At 34.9% G+C, this 16407-nt stretch overlaps 1 protein-coding gene across 9 annotated transcripts in view; it reads right to left on the bottom strand.

Moving 5' to 3' along the window:
• ESCO1 (establishment of sister chromatid cohesion N-acetyltransferase 1) overlaps nt 1-16407 on the bottom strand; it is a 71909-nt gene that overhangs the window by 2583 nt on the left and 52919 nt on the right. For 7 of the 9 annotated variants that reach the window (XM_045781929.2, XM_087869935.1, XM_045781926.2 and 4 more), the window contains 3 exons: nt 7826-7915; nt 4637-4780; nt 2451-2638 (listed from right to left, as the gene is read on the bottom strand). In XM_045781929.2, coding sequence (XP_045637885.2) covers nt 2451-2638; nt 4637-4780; nt 7826-7915 — 422 coding nt within the window. Of the gene's footprint in view, nt 1-1605; nt 1658-2450; nt 2639-4636; nt 4781-7825; nt 7916-8465; nt 8590-16407 lie in introns of those variants that run through there. The other 2 variants (XM_045781931.2, XR_006776900.2) reach the window with 2 other exon arrangements.

Here is a 16407-nt window from a genome sequence, read left to right as displayed (position 1 = left end):
TGAACTCTTGGAAGAAAATACAGGTATAAATCATTGTAGCCTTACATTAAAATAGCTTTCTAAATAGGACACCAAAAACACAAGCGACAGAAGAAAAAGATACATAATTTGGAGTCCAAAATTAAAGACCTTTGTGCTTTGAAGGACACCAAGATGATGAAAAGACAGCTGTGAAAAGGTAGAAAATATCCACAGATCTTATATCTGATAAGAGATCTGTCTCCAGAATATATAAAGAACTATTACATAAGAAAAAAGATATACTAATTTAACAATGGACATAGGATTTGAATAGGCAGTTCTCTAAAGAACATCCATAAATGGCCAATAAGTACATGAAAAGATGCTCATTAGCCATTAGGAAAATGTAAATCGAAACCAAAATGAAATAACCACTTCATACTCACTAGGATGGCTAAAATTAAGAAGACAGACACTAACAAGCGCTGGTGAGGATGTGGAGAAATTAGAACCCTCATATGTTGCTGGTGAGATTGTAAAATAGCACAGCTGCTTCGATAAGCAGTTGGGCAGCTCCTCAAAATGTCATACATACAGTTACTATATGGCCCAAAAATTCTACTCCGAGGTATATACCAAGGGAAATAAAAACATGCAAATACTTCTCTACTTACCAAGGGAAATAAAAATACACAAAAATTTGTACAGGAATGTTCATAGATTATTCATAATAGCCAAAAAAGTGCAACCACCCCATACCATGTTCATCAAATGATGAATGGATAAACGAAATGTGGGATTTTATCTGGCAATAAAAAAAAGGGATGAAGCACAGGAATACATGCTACAACATGGATGATCTTTGAAAGCATGCTAAGTAAAAGAAATGAGTCACAAAAGGTCGTATCTTACAGGAATCCATTTATATGAAATGTTCACAATAGGGAAATCCGTCCAGATAGAAAGTAGATTAGTGATTGCCAGAAGGTGGGGGAGAGGGAAATGGGGAGTGACTGCTAATGGGTGTGCGTTTTTGGGGGACAGTGACAGAAATGTTCTGGAATGAGATAGTGGTGATGGTTGCACAGCCTTCTGAATATACTAAAACCCACTGAACTGTATAATTAAAGAGATGAGTTTTATGCTATGTAATTATATCTCAATAAAGCTGTTATTTCAAAAGAATTTTTTAAAAATTTAGCCAGGATACAGACTATCAGAATTTTCACATTGTAATCTTAACAAGGTGAGCTAGGTGCATAAGAAAGAACAATAAATGAAAAAAGTAGAAACTCTACAGAAGTTTTCACCGGAAGCTTATAGGGACATCTTACTATCACACAGAACAAATGCAATGGCTATACTGTTAAATGTTTTTATAAACTAGAACCATCTTAGGGTTGTCTTAAGACGTAAATTTTTATAAGACTTGGAGGAGCAACGCCCTCATATTTAGGACTATTATTTAAGTAGCTGCATTTTCCAGGTTTAGTTCTGAAAGAGCTAAAAATAGACCTGCCTCTTGTCATGAAAAGGGCAGGTAGACCTAGGTCCTCCTGGATCACTACTTACAATAAAATAAGAGGGAAGGACCAGAAACACATTAAGGTTCTAAGATTCCTAGAGCCTTAGGATCTCACTTACGATGATGGATTACTTTGAAAGCTGTATCTATAGATAATAGCAGACAGGGATCCTAGGGAGAAGCAAAAACAAAAGACTGACATAAACACCTCATCTGCGTGATTAATTTGAACCTCCATTAATCCTTTGGCAAAGGTGCTTTAAAGAACAAAAAACAAAACATGCAATTTATCTGAGTCTTTTCCTCTACACCTTTAATTTAAAATCAAGCAATAAAAGCAAAAAGAAAAACTAGAAGGAGACTTAATTTACAAATAATATTCTTAATTTAAGACCAATTTTTCTGGGGCGCCTGGGTGGCTCAGTCGTTACGCGTCTGCCTTTGGCTCAGGGCGTGATCCCGGCGTTATGGGATCGAGCCCCACATCAGGCTCCTCCGCTGGGAGCCTGCTTCTTTCTCTCCCACGCCCCCTGCCTGTGTTCCCTCTCTCGTTAGCTGTCCTCTCTCTGTCAAATAAATAAATAAAATCTTAAAAAAAAAAATTAAGACCAATTTTTCTAAAAGCAATTTTAAATTAAAAAAAAAAAAACAAAACTTCCCACTTTATTTGGTTATCTTTAAAATTCTCCAATATTGAACACTTTGAAATAACTGGGTTATTTTGGCCTAATATCACAGTTACAAGTGAGTAAAAATAGCTCAATAGTATTTAACTGATAGTGCTTTCTCCCCCCGCAGATTAACTTCACATAAAAAACAAAGATCAAATACACTGACAATCTCTTGCAAATTTTAAATTAAGATAAAGGTTATACATTTAAGATTAAATGCCAATCTTAATACTAAAAATCTGCTAAAATCTTAAAACTACAGAAAACAACTTGAAGAATTACATTCAAGTTACCTCAGGCATTCAATCATGCGAGAAGCAATTTTCTTCCGACGCATCATGCTGAATACCCATATCCGACTGATCCCACAGATTGCGGGCTCTGGCAATGTTGAGCAGCACCAGGCTTTTTGCCTTTCAAATCTGACTTTTTCTTCTTCTGACCTGATAACTGGATGTTTCTCTTCTATAACTCTGTAGCCCTAAAATTAGAGGGAAAAATGTTAAAGTGAGAATATTAATTAGCTAGTACTGACCTTAGTGAGGTTGCTACATTTGTCTGGATTAACAAGCTATTGGGGCCACTTATGCTTTCACTCCCACTTTAGGAAACAGACCTGGATCTACATTCTGTTCTAATTCACTTACTAGTTATGTGACCACAACAGCAGTTAACAAAGTAAGATTTGGGTTCCTTATCTATAAACTAGAGATATCTACTACTTCTCTCAGAAAACTGTAGAGAAATTAAATAAGATAATACATACAAAATATCTTGCCCATCATGGATGGTCCATAATGGCAATGAATGTTATTTTTTTCTCTACCTCCCACATTTTTTTTTTTTTTTAATTTGACAGCCAGCGAGAGAGGGAACACAAGCAGGGGGAGTGGGAGAGGAAGAAGCAGGCTCCCAGGGGAGGAGCCTGATGTGGAGCTCGATCCCATAACGCCAGGATCACGCCCTGAGCCGAAGGCAGACGCTTAACGACTAAGCCACCCAGGCGCCCCTCTACCTCCCACATTCTAAAGACAAGCAAAAGTACATGTCAAGAACTCAGCAGTCGTAACAACTATTTCTGTGACTGATGACATAGTTCTAGGGTTCACACCTCTGCAGGAATAAGGACTAGAATGGCAGAAGAATCAAAAATTTAAAAAGCTGCTTTCTCCACATTTGCATCTCTTTGAAAAAAAAAACAAAACTAAAGTGCTTTAAAAAACATACTATATCTCCTCTACCAGTCTAGATGGACAACAGCCAGCCTGACGGAACATGGTACAAATCTTAAAACAATTAGACATACAATGAAGATTTAACAAACAAACATTACATAGCTATCTTCTAAACACTGCAAAAGTCATCTCTGGAACTAGGTAGAACAGAAATTTAAAAAACGCAAGGGTACACTATGTAAAATTAACTCAATTTCAATATGGTAAACTCTACAAGTTGTTTTATATCTTTACATCCCCAAATTACCTTATCACAGCTATTCATTTAAATCAATTTTGTTAATATAAATAGCAAGATTCATAAAGCTACACAATTTAAGACTGATTTTTTAAATTAACATATAGAAATTAACCTGAAGACTTTGACTTTTTCTAAGAAAATTTCATGATAAAACATACGTTTGCAGGAAATTATTAATATACAAGAAGATACCAACTGAACAAAAATCAAATCCAATGTGCACTGAATTCAAAAACAAGAGCTCAGCTGAAAAAAGACAGATGTCAGATGAGGTATTCCTAAAAATGAGCAACGATTAGAGAGTCTAGAATCCTCTGTTCTCGTAAGTTGGTCTGTTACTACAGAACTCACCCAATGTGAATATATACCTCTTTTATTGTGATTCTTTTATTTCTTGTATACTTTGGCTCCTAAATACAAGTCAGTTTCTCACCTGGAGCTCAAGCAAAGAAGTGATGATCTATTCTGAGGGTGGACAACTTTTTATAAAACAGAGTATTTTAGGCTGTGCAGCCCACCAGGTTTCTGTTGCAACTACTCAACTCAGTCTAGTGTGAACCAGCCAGAGACAGTATGTAAGCAAACGGGCATTGCTTATATTATACTGTATTTATATATTATATTGTAATTATATTATAATAAAATTTTATTTACAAAAACAGGCTGGATTTTGCCCCGGGCAACAGTTTGCCAACCTTTCCTTTATTCCAGTGCTGAAGTAATGATGACAAACATTACGTTAGTATCCAACATGGGAACTTCCTAAACAAAATTTAGCAGTACTTTTTGATTTAAAGAATTCTTATTTTATATAGTGACTTGAGAAACTAATGCCCATGCAAGATACAATTCTGCTTAGTAAAAGCTTACACACGGCAATTCCAACACTCACACGCTTCCCTATATAAATGTTGTAAATTTACCAGGATTGTGTTATTCAAGATTACACAGTAAACTTGTTAGACACCAAATTACATACGAACACTCTTTAAAAGTCACTTACCCACTGGATATGTTCCGCAATTAGGCAGCCAACTACTTTTTTGTCATTAGAAATAAAGAGAAGTGTTTTAGTTCTGGAATAGCACATTAGTGGGGCCTGTTGGAAACCTAAATCATTATCAACCATCTCTCTAATCTCGTCAACCTGCCAAATAAAGAACAGTATTTTTTGTAATAATGAAAGAAAGCACTGTATACATGTTAAAACATACTATTTCAGTTCAGTAAGTTGAGTATATTATTCCAAGCAGAATATCGCCTAAAGAAGAGTTCTTTTGCAATGATTATGCTAACCAATAACTGTTTTTCAAGGCCTGTGGAACAATGTGCAAAATGGGGAAAGAACTGGACAGTAATGCCAAGCCCAGCAGTCTAAATAACAAGAACAGTGAGAGCTCCTACAACAGACAATAAGAACTTATTAAAGCATTAGAAGCATCATTGGTTTGAGAATTGGAAAGAACTTCACTGGAATCACAAGGCACTTTTCTTCCCAGGCCTTAATTAGTACTCTCATCAGTAACATGGAAGTGGGCGCAGAGGAGAGGAACACATGTTTATTCCTTAACAACCACTAGCCAGATACTACGCAAAGCACTTTATAAATATTATCTTACTTAAATCCAACATCTCTTGGGGTCTATGATCCCTCATTTTACATATGCAAGAAAGAAAGTTCAAAGGTAATTTTCCCATGTCAGATACTGGACATCTAGAAAACCAAGGAGCAGAGCTTTGAATCCATAATGCTGATATGGCGTCAAACTGTGCTGCTTCTAGTCTACCTCCTAGGACTGTGGTCAAGGTCAAAGATGGTTAAGCTCGAGTTTCTGGAGGCTCAAAGTCAAAGGTTTTTGTAGGTACTCAATCATCAGTTCCTTCCCCAGTTAAACAGTAAAATGCAAACATTCAGTCCAACATTCATCTGTGTTACTAAGTTTAAAATGAAGATAACCCCTCAGAGGGTTAAGTATTCATACCTCTGACATGCAGAATACCATGTAATACATCCCTTATTCCGTGATGAAAACTCAAGTCCACCTATTCACAGAACAGCATCCCATAACACAACTCACAATTCATTCAGTTCCTAAAGGCAAATGACTCACAATTCCTTAGATTTTAATTTTTAATCCATTATGGATTACTAACTAGTAATATACTATACTGTTACTAAGATTTTGCCCTGAGAAACTAAAATGAGGAAGTTAGCATTTACTGAAGATTCTTAGTTAAGTCTGAATGCCACATATGTGGTGTAGCAAAGTTCCCACTGTTCATTTCCAATGGTACTAGTTGGAATTCCAAAAATTACATAATTTAATTTTCATTTAGTCAATCACTAACCCAATATTAATTAGCAAGTATTTGTTTTTGTGGCAAGGATCAATGTTTCAAATACAAGACAGGTGACATGGTTATGTGTTATTCTAAATGTTATTGCCTATATTATTAGGCATTGGTAGTATGGGGGCTTATTCGGTTATCTGGGATTGTCCAGTCATACATAATAGAAGATATGTGAAAAATCAAAAACAAGATAAAGTAAAATGTTAGTTATATTTTCAAATAATAGGGTAACCCTTTCAAGTGAAGTTTTCCTAAATTTAAAGAGGTCCAATTGTTAACCTAAAAATATAAATAAATAAATCATTTTCCTTGTGTTTCCTAGACATTTTAGAAACACTCTTGTGAAACTAAGTTTTTCAAAAGACAGCTGGACCCAATGCTTTACATTATAAGGTACTTATGAAAAAGCACATGGAGGGTGAAAAAAACATTTTGAGCACATTATTTGAAAACGTAATTAAGTCATTTCGAAATAAGTGTATCTTATGGTTTCCTGCCTTCTAAGATACTCAATACAATAAAATGATTCCAGACTTGATTATCTCTCTGAACCTTCAAAGTATGGCACTCCAAGTTGGACTAAGCCTGGCTCAAACCAGATAAGAGGATTTCTTTAAATTTTCTACCTTATAACTATAAATCAGAATGTATCTTTTTTCTTAACATTACATAATAACCTCATGTTTAATTTCAGAACTTCTATGACTTTTTAAAAAAGATTTATTTATTTATGAGAGAGAGAAAGAGGAGAGCAGTAGGGGGAGGGGCAAAGGGAGAGAGAGTCTTATGCAGACTCCCAGCAGAGCCTGATCTCATGACCCTGAGATCATGACCCAAACCAAAACCAAGAGTCAGATGCTTAACCGACTGTGTCACCCACGTGACCCTCTATAGCCTATTATTATATCTTCTTCTACAAATATGCTTTTATTTAAAAATTTACTCTCAACATGAAACTTTATAATTGTTAATTTTAATTTTCTAAGTTACTGTCAAATTTTAATTCTGATTCTTTTTTTAATGAAAGTAATACTTTTTTCAAATTGTTAATAGATTTATTTATTTTAGAGGACGAGAGCACAAGCAGGGGGAGGGGCACAGGGAAGGGAGACAGAATCCCAAGCAGGCTCTACACTGAGCAAGCAGCCCAACATGGGGTTCAACAGAGCTTGATCTCACAACCCTGAGATCATGACCCTAAGAACCTGACCTGAGACAAAATCAAGAGTCGGACACTTAACCGACTGAGCCACCCAAGCACACCCTCAAGTTTTTTATTTATTTAAGCAATCTCTATACCCCATGTGGGACTCGAACTCACAACCCCGAGATCAACACTCACACGATCCTGCAACTGAGCCAGCCACAAGCCCCTGTAATTCTGATTCTTAAAGTCACTTACGTGGCATTATAAACTAGCATGCATTTTACTCCGTCACTCAAATTACTGGTAATATGGGACAGTAATCAATTCACTAAAAATTTATTTCACATATCTCAGACACATTTTAAGTGTAAGCATAATTTTTAAATATATTCTTTAAATGCTTATTTCTTGTTTTCAGAGCTGGTGTTTAAACATGCTATGCCAGTAATGCGTTATCCTGTTAAAAGTGACTACAAAATTACATTATCCAGGGACACCTGGATGGCTCAGCTGGGTAAGTATCTGCCTTAGGTTTGGGTCATGATCCCAGGGTCCTGGAATTGAGCCCCTTGTCGGGCTCCCTGCTCAGTGGGGAGCCTGCTTCTCCTTCTCCCTCTGTCCTCCCCTACTCTCTCTCTCTCAAATAAAATTTAGACATTATCCATTCTACATGAAATTTCACTGGACATTTACCTTTTTCAGAGCATACTTTGGATCTTCAGGAAGAACCATTATTATCCTGCCATCAGGATATTCAGCCAGAATTCTTTCTTTTTTCCAACCCTAGATATAAAAAACATGAATGAATTTTATGTTATCATATTTCATTTATTAGATTCACTATAAGAAGAAAAACATTGCTGTATCTAAAAATTGCAAGTATGGAAAAATATTCTCATTAATGTTTAACTAATAAGATATGATGAATCAGCTATTTTGTCAAGCATACAGTAGGTACAATGCAAACTAATTTCTCTATACTACTCATTCGGAAATCTAATACCACAAGAATATTCTTATCATTTCCCATTTTAAATTAATTTTGAAAACCACGCACCAAAAACAAGCCCCTTAAAAGTCAGTGATTCCCAGACCCTAAAAGATAACTCTCCCAGTTTCTTGATAAAAGAATTTTACTCTTCAATTTCTTTGGAACATGGTTACCTCCACAAACAAACACTCATGGTTTTATGTCTGGCATGCCAAAGACCTCCAGGAGGTTTTAAATGAACTGATTTGCATGCAGTAGCCCAATATGTAGTAAGGAATAGTTTTTATTCTTATTGATCACACTATCAAAGTCACAAGAAGGAGACTATAAAAATATAACTACCTTCTAAGAATCTAATAGGGAAGGAGAAGCTACGTTGTGTGTATCTGAAGTTAAACATACTCAAAAAAAGAGAGGTAATAAACTCTTCTTCAGATCCACACTCGTGGTGATTAATGAGCAGAACCTGCATGAAAAAACAAACAAAACAAAAGCCACTTAAATCTAGTTAAGATGGGACTGAACCAGAGGTTAAAACTAGGAGCTTTGAAGTTAATAGTGTACAGAAGGAATGAGCTTAACTGGTTGTTTCATTTGTCTTACCCAACCAACTTTACATTAAAAAAAAAGAAAGAAAGAAAGAAAAAGGGCCTTTCAAGAAGCAATACATACTTCTACTACAGAAAACCATGATCTTCTGAGATCTTTTAAAACTATGAAAGCTCAATAAAACCAAGAAAAAAGTAACTACATTTTTTAAAAATATTATGGCAAGTCAGAGAAGAGGCTGATTTTCTTAAACAATTTAGGATGATTTTCTGAGGAGAGGGGCAGAATCCTGGGGACAAAAAGTCTAGTAATAAGCTTGGTAAATGTAATGATCTGAAGTATTTAAAATGAGAATTTGTTTAAAAAATAGAGCACCCAAAGATAAAGTAAACTTCAGGTGATTATAATTATGATTGGTTAAAAAGTTCTCAAGGCTTGAAAGGGAGCAGAAACAACAGCCACAGAAGTCATTTTTTTTCAAATTAGAAATTAAATCTGAATTTAAGTAAACAATTTTTAAAAGATATCATCTCTTTAAAAACAAATTTTTATTAATATGTTAATTTGGGAAATGCTTTTAAAATAAACCCATTTTCAATAAAATGAAAACGGAGACTTTTCATTTTAGAAGTTGAATTACAAATTCAATGAAGAACTAGAAAATTTAACCTCCACTTATAAGAAGTCATAGTTCACGCCTGCGTGGCTCAGTCAGTTAAGCATCTGCCTCCAGCTCAGGTCATGATCCCAGAGTCCTGGGATCTAGCCCCGCATTAGGCTCCCTGCTCACTGGGGAGCCTGCTTCTCCCTTTCCTGCTTCCCCTGCTTGTGTTTTCTCTCTCTCTCTCTCAAATAAATAAATAAAATCTTTAAAAAAAAAAAAAAAGTCATAGTTCCTGAGCTGAATTATCTAAAGAAAATTTGGTAAGTTATTTTTCTATTATCTTTAAGAACAAAAATGCTGGTCTAACGTCATTATATTGCACTATAGGCACTGGAAAAATTATTTTGTTTTACTAACTTTTTAGTATTAAACTTTCTCTTTTAACAACTTGACACTTGCATACTCATACAGAAAATCACATCACAATTGGATTTGACATAATTTTATATTTTAAATATGCCTCTGTTTCTTCATGTACATATAAGCAGCAGGAATTTGCAAAGGGCAGATTACTATTTTTTTAAGTTTCATGAAGACAGCATATTTTAGTGAAAACTATTTAAGAGTTCTGGAGTAGAAGTTGAGGGTTTAGGGATGCCTGGGTGGCTCAGTCAGGTGAGGAACTGCCTTCAGCTCAGGTCATGATCCCAGGGTCCTGGGCATGAGCCCCGAGTTGGGCTCCCTGCTCAACGGGGAGCCTGCTTCTCCCTCTCACTCTGCCTGCCACTCCGCCTGCTTGTGGTCTCCGTCAAATAAATAATTAAAAATCTTTAAAATATTTTTTTCAGGGTTAAAAGCCTTGTTTTGTTGTTACTAGTTATATGACCTTTCGCAAATCACAAACTCTTCTTTCCTGATCTAGGCTATGTACAAAATGGCTGTCATCACCTCCATCACTTAGTTGTTAAGAGGGTTGTATTTAATTTTTGAAACTTACTTGAATTTTTTGAATGTATAGTGTGACTTACTGGCCTGCTTTGGTTGTGATTACCCTGTATTTAACTGCTGGTTTCATGACCCTGTCATCACATTTTTTTTCTTTGTAATTTCCTGGCATGATTTCATAAAAGCCATATATTTTTATATTGTATTGTGGACATGAAGCCGAAATTATTTAGAATTTTCCTCAGCATTCTCTAGAAAATAGACCTTCTATTTTTCTTAAAAAAAAAAAAAAAAAGGGTTGTATTTAAGATAATTCCTCATATAGAGCAGCCACTCAGCAACTTCCATTTTACCTTCCTAATGATATCAAGCTAAGATCAGTGCACCACTCTAAGAAAACACAAGGTAATTAATAAAAGTCCCCAAAGTCAAATACAACATCACAGACAGATGAAAGAAGCATGCTGGCTCATATCTGTCATATAACATACTCAAGACATTTATATGCCTCAACTGCAGTTAGTTATCTCTTTCTTGGAGTTAATAACCACACGATCCTCCCAACTAAAAAGTTTAGAGGAGACTATCTGCTGCTTGAAACTGAGGCAGAGAAGGTTGTGGGGGAAGGGTACATACAATTTAGAGGAATAAACAAACAGCCACAGCTTTCTGCAAAGATATAAATTCCAATGCAGTGCATTTACTTCTCACCTTTAGCTCTAACATGTTACTCATTATCTCTCTGCTAGTGAGTAGTTGTTTCCAAGCCTCAAATTTTCTTAATTCACCCATCTGGCTGTGAAAGCTTTATATTCCTAATAGCAATCAATGATTACTTATCGTTCCTTGCCACTGTACTTACTCTCGACTTTAGAATCTAAAGAATGGAAAGGATTTCTCCTCTTTTTCCATTTAAAAAAGATGTTAATTGAAAAAAAAATACATTAAGTGGCAGATACACTGATGTATAGAATTGTCAAAATTCACCGACAAACATTTAAGATCTGTGCATTTAACTGTATGCAAATTATACCCCAATTTCTAAAGTTCATACTAATCACTTTCATAAGAGGCTGAATGAGAATACCCATGAAAGAATACCCTGAGAAATAAAACCAACAACCAGCTTTTTAAAAAATTACAATATTGTAAGAAAAAAGACATAGAGGGAGAACCTTAAGATTAAAAGACTTAAGAGATATACCAACAAATGCAATATATGGATCTTAATTCAAACAAATAAACAATATAGAAATTTTATTTGGAGAGCTTTGAACCCTAAGGAAATATCTGATATTAAGGAATTAACTGATTTTTTAAGGTGTTATATTCTTTAAATAACTTCTATGTAAAAAACAGTAACCTTTTCATCTTTTAAATCTGAGTGACTTTGTTTTTTTCCTTTTAGCTTATCTATATTTCCTAGTTATTCCAGTTTAAGAAAATCGTATAATAGAAGTGTTAATATACTTAACTATCCCAAGCAGCTGGTTTTAAGTGCATGTTTGGACATTTTTTTTTTTTTGCAAAAATAATCGTGCTGATAATATACTCAGTGTGACCTTTACTGAACTTTAAAAAGTATGAGAAGTCAAATAATTACATGGAAAAATTCAGTCAATTCAAGAAATATGTACTGACCACCTATCATGTGTGCACACCAAAGTGATAAGACTTTAAAAATCAGTAAGACCAAGATTCAAATCTACACTCTGCTACTTACTAGCTGTGTTGCCTTGGGCCAATTACTTAACCTCTCTAAACCTTGGTTTCCTCACCTATAAAATGGATACAAAAACTCTATTACAAAATTATTGAGAAGCTGAGAAAACATGATAAAATATTAAGCACAGTGCCTAACACAAATAATATACACCCAATAAATAATAGCTCCTATTACTATCATTATGTTAACAGCATTTTCTTGTAGGTTTTTTTCATCTGTGATACCTTTTAAAGATTTTATTTATTTGAGAGAGAGAGTGAGCAAGCGAGCACACGAGCAGGGGGAGGGGTAAAGGATAAGGAGAAGCAGACTCCCTACTGAGCAGGGAGCCCTCGATCCCAGGACCCTGGGATCATGACTTGAGCTGAAGGCAGATGCTTAACCAACTGAGCCACCCAGGCGCCCTCATCTGTGATAACTTCACAAGGTCATTTGTGATCTGGATCCTCACCTACCTCTTCAAGCTTCCTCTCTTGAAGCTTTCCTAACACATGACCCAGTCACAGCTCGTAATACTTAAAATATCCCAACTTTTACACATACTGTTCCTCTGGTCCAATGCCTCTGCCCCATACTCTCCTGGGCACAAAGGACTCCTAACTTGTTCTTTCTGATTCTACTCAAGTATTAACCTCACTTTTCCAATCTTTGTTGGATATCCTTGATGCTCTATATTCAGACAGTACCCTGTATGTATTACTACTCTAGCACTTTCTATAGGATTTAGATATGTTTACTTATCTATCTGTCCCTTGTGCTCCCTGTGATCTTACACGATGGAAAAAACGATCTTTTTAATAGTAATTTTTAAAATTTAATAATAATTTTAATAACTTTTAAACTACGGAACATAGTAATTAATAATGTTTGAATAAGAAGCCTAGAAAAAAACCTACTCATGAGATTTTTTTTTCATTTTTTACAGATTAAAAAAAAAAGTGCAAAAAGGTTAGTTAACTTGCTATGGTCATACAACTAATAAGAGGCTCACTAGAAAACCAGATTCATCTAATTTAACTAATAAGCTCACTCACATTCTTCTCTATTATGCCACACTGACCTCAAGAACCCTAACAAATCGAACAGGATAAATAAATAATACAAATGTCTGTAGTAGAAGGTACAATCCATATACCTCTATGCTTGAACGGAAGTTTTCCTTGATTCAAACTAAACTTTTTATATCCTGAATTCAATGTTTCTGAATCCAGAATTGGTCATATGGGGTCAATTTATTTCTCTGAACTAAATTATATCTTACATACAATATATTTTGTTGAAAGTAAAAAAGTAAAAACCTATAGTTCATTATTCAAGGACTCTGGAGCCAATTCCATTACTTAGTATCTATGTGACTTTAGGCAAATACATATCCTTCTTTCTGCTTATCTCCTCATTTATAAATTAACTGTAACTACCTTCATGATTTCCTAAAAGAAATAAGGAGTTTCATATAGTTAAAAAGTTGGATCAGCCCCTGGTAGACAGGAAGCCTTTAATTAATGTCATTTGCTAGTGATACTGTTATTACTATTTCTCCTAAACGCAAAATAATTTCTATAGGAATTTAAGTTTTACATTAGGAAAATCTGAGTCTATTCTAAAGGCACTTTATGGACTTTTCATTTTCTAGGTATATTATGACAGCAAGATTTTTCTGGTTTGCTGCAATATTTAAGCTGAATGAATAAAAGCTAGAACCCCTGAAAACTTCTATTCCTCCAGTAAAACTATTTGTTTTGGTAAATCCTGTATTCTAGGACCAATTCTTTTTGATCTAGGAATGCTAAAAACTACAGGGACCTGGAGTTTTAGGATGACTAGGCTGTCAAGATTTAAAATGAGAAATACCACACAGACCATAAGTTCCAACAGGTCCAAGACTTCATTTGACACACCACTAATATCCCAAGTTCATAGCACAGTAAATCAAGTACATAATAAATATTTATTTTTGAATGGATAGTGCATGCTTGAAGAACAAAAGCCTCTATTTATGAGACCAAAAGCTTAATCCCTCCGTGCCTCAGTTTTGCAATCCATAAAAGAGGAATGAAAACTACTTCAATGGTTAACAGTGAATTAAGTAAGTTAATATTTACAGAATACCTACAATAATTAACTACAACTGAGAAACTGGAAGGTTGAGAGGGGAATACTGGAAGCATCAAGGAGTCAAATGTTTATCAACATTAAAATTAAAGGCAATCAACAGAACTAAAAACAAAAATATAATAAAAATTGGAAGAAAAGATTTTACACACACATTTCTATATAGCTTTATAAATGTAAGCTATACATACACAGCTTGATTTTCTTAGTTATGCTGTAAACAGACAAAAGTGCTTTATCACTGGAGAATGGGACGAGAACTAGAGAAGACGTAAGGAGGCTTTCACTTTTCATTTTATATCTTACAAAATTGGTGGAATTTTCACTTTTGGCTATATACACTGCTTTTTATAAATTTTTAATAAGGTGAATAAAAAATCTGAAGGCCACTCTTTCATTTACCTAAATTATAATCTTTTTAAGGAAAAGAATGTGAAAAGAAAATTTTCTCCACAGTAAAAGTCTGAAGAACAAATGCTCTTAAAAGAACAAGTTAAAAGTATTTAAATGTTCTTTCTTGTGAGTAATAGGTAATGATAATATATAATAAAAAATTCTCAATAATGCCTTTAATAATTAAAGACCATATGATACTGAAATGCAATTTTAAAAATTATTTTGGGGGCACCTGGGTGGCTCAGTCAGTTGAGTATCTGATTCTTGGTTTTGGCTTAGGCCATGATGTCAGGGTTGTGGGCTCTGCGCTTAGCAGGGAGTCTTCTTGAGATGCTCCCCCCTGCCCCCCCCCAAAGCGGCATGCACACGCACTCTCTAAAATGAATAAATCTTTTTTTTTTAAAAAAAAGCATTTTGGAAGGCACTCAATGATTTAGAGAGGAACATCTATTTTTTAAGTTATTTCCCATTCCTCAAACATCCTGATATGTATGCATTTTTTAAAAATAAATTTTTCTCAGGAAATGGTGAAAACTAAGTCTTAAGAAATAGGTTTTCATGAGAGGTGCTTTATATGTTCTGAACAGCACAACATTTTCATAGATAAAATGATAGAGTCTTAAAACTATTTTGAAGTTAACAGTTTCAGATTAAGAAATCTGGTCTTTGGGGCGCCTGGGTGGCGCAGTCGTTAAGCATCTGCCTTCGGCTCAGGGCGTGATCCCGGAGTCCTGGGAGCCAGCTTCTTCCTCTCCCACTCCCCCTGCTTGTCTCTCTCTCACTGGCTGTCTCTCTCACTGGCTGTCTCTGTGTCAAATAAATAAATAAAATCTTAAAAAAAAAAAAGGAATCTGGTCTTTAAGAAAGTAACCCAATTTATCATTCTGGAAGAGTCTAGAATTTAATTTGCGCTATTAGGTATTTTAATATACATTGGTAACTTACTTAAGTGATATCCACCTAATTAACTTGCTAGATTAACTAATGCTCTTCTCCCTGGGTAACAGAAACTGGATTCAGGACCAGTGAACTACCTTGTTATTCCACACCTGAGTGAGACAGGATTACCAAGTATCATTTGTTCCTAAACTTGTTTATGCCAATTTATTTATTATTATTATTATTATTCTTAAAGATTTTATTTACTTATTTGAGAGAAAGAAAGAGAGCACAGAGGGAGAGGGAGAGGGAGAGGGAGAAGCAGACTCGCCACTGAGCAGGGAACCCGACAGCAGGGCTCGATCCCAGGACCCTGGGATCATGCCTGAGCCGAAGGCAAATGCTTAACCGACTGAGCCACCTAAGCGCCCCCATTTATTATTTTTAACTATAAAATGTAATCAAATATTAGCTAAATAATGGAAAGATAGTTGTTTTAATGAAGATAGATAGAATACTCTGGAAAAAAGCAAAATAGGCAACGTCTCTTTTAAAAATCAAAAATATAACAAGAATAATTCTGTACCCAGATTCTCGGATTGCTTTGCAATGTCTAAGTTCTTGCTCTATTTTTTTTTTAAGTATATCAAAGAGAATAGCTAGGAGTATGATTTATATGAGAAAAAAACCCAAAGCTAATCAGTGGATCCATACTCAAAGAAACAGTCTCCCCATAGCAATTACATTTAATATAAATGTATATGCTTCAAGTTACAGTAAAATGTTTAAACTATGTAATGGCCATCGAGAAAACATTTCCCTCTGCTCATCATACAGCCATTCTCTCCCATTCTTTTTTTTGCCCTGTTTTATTTTGTATGGTAATATGTGCATAAATTATGATTAGTCTAAGTGTTTCTCAACAGGGCTATTACTGACATTTTCAGCTAGATGTTCTACCTTCTTTGTAACTGCATTGCAAAAAATTTAGCACCCTTAGCCCCTACCCACGAAATGTCAACAATATTCTCCACATACTTCCAGATGTTACCTAATAGAAGTTACGTAACAAA

This window comes from Ursus americanus, chromosome 19 (assembly GCF_024610735.1).
Source record: "Ursus americanus isolate L20-20 chromosome 19, mUrsAme1.1.p, whole genome shotgun sequence".
Lineage (NCBI taxonomy): Eukaryota > Metazoa > Chordata > Mammalia > Carnivora > Ursidae > Ursus > Ursus americanus.
Note: the sequence above shows the minus strand (reverse complement) of the source record. Positions and strands in the feature narration are given on the sequence as shown.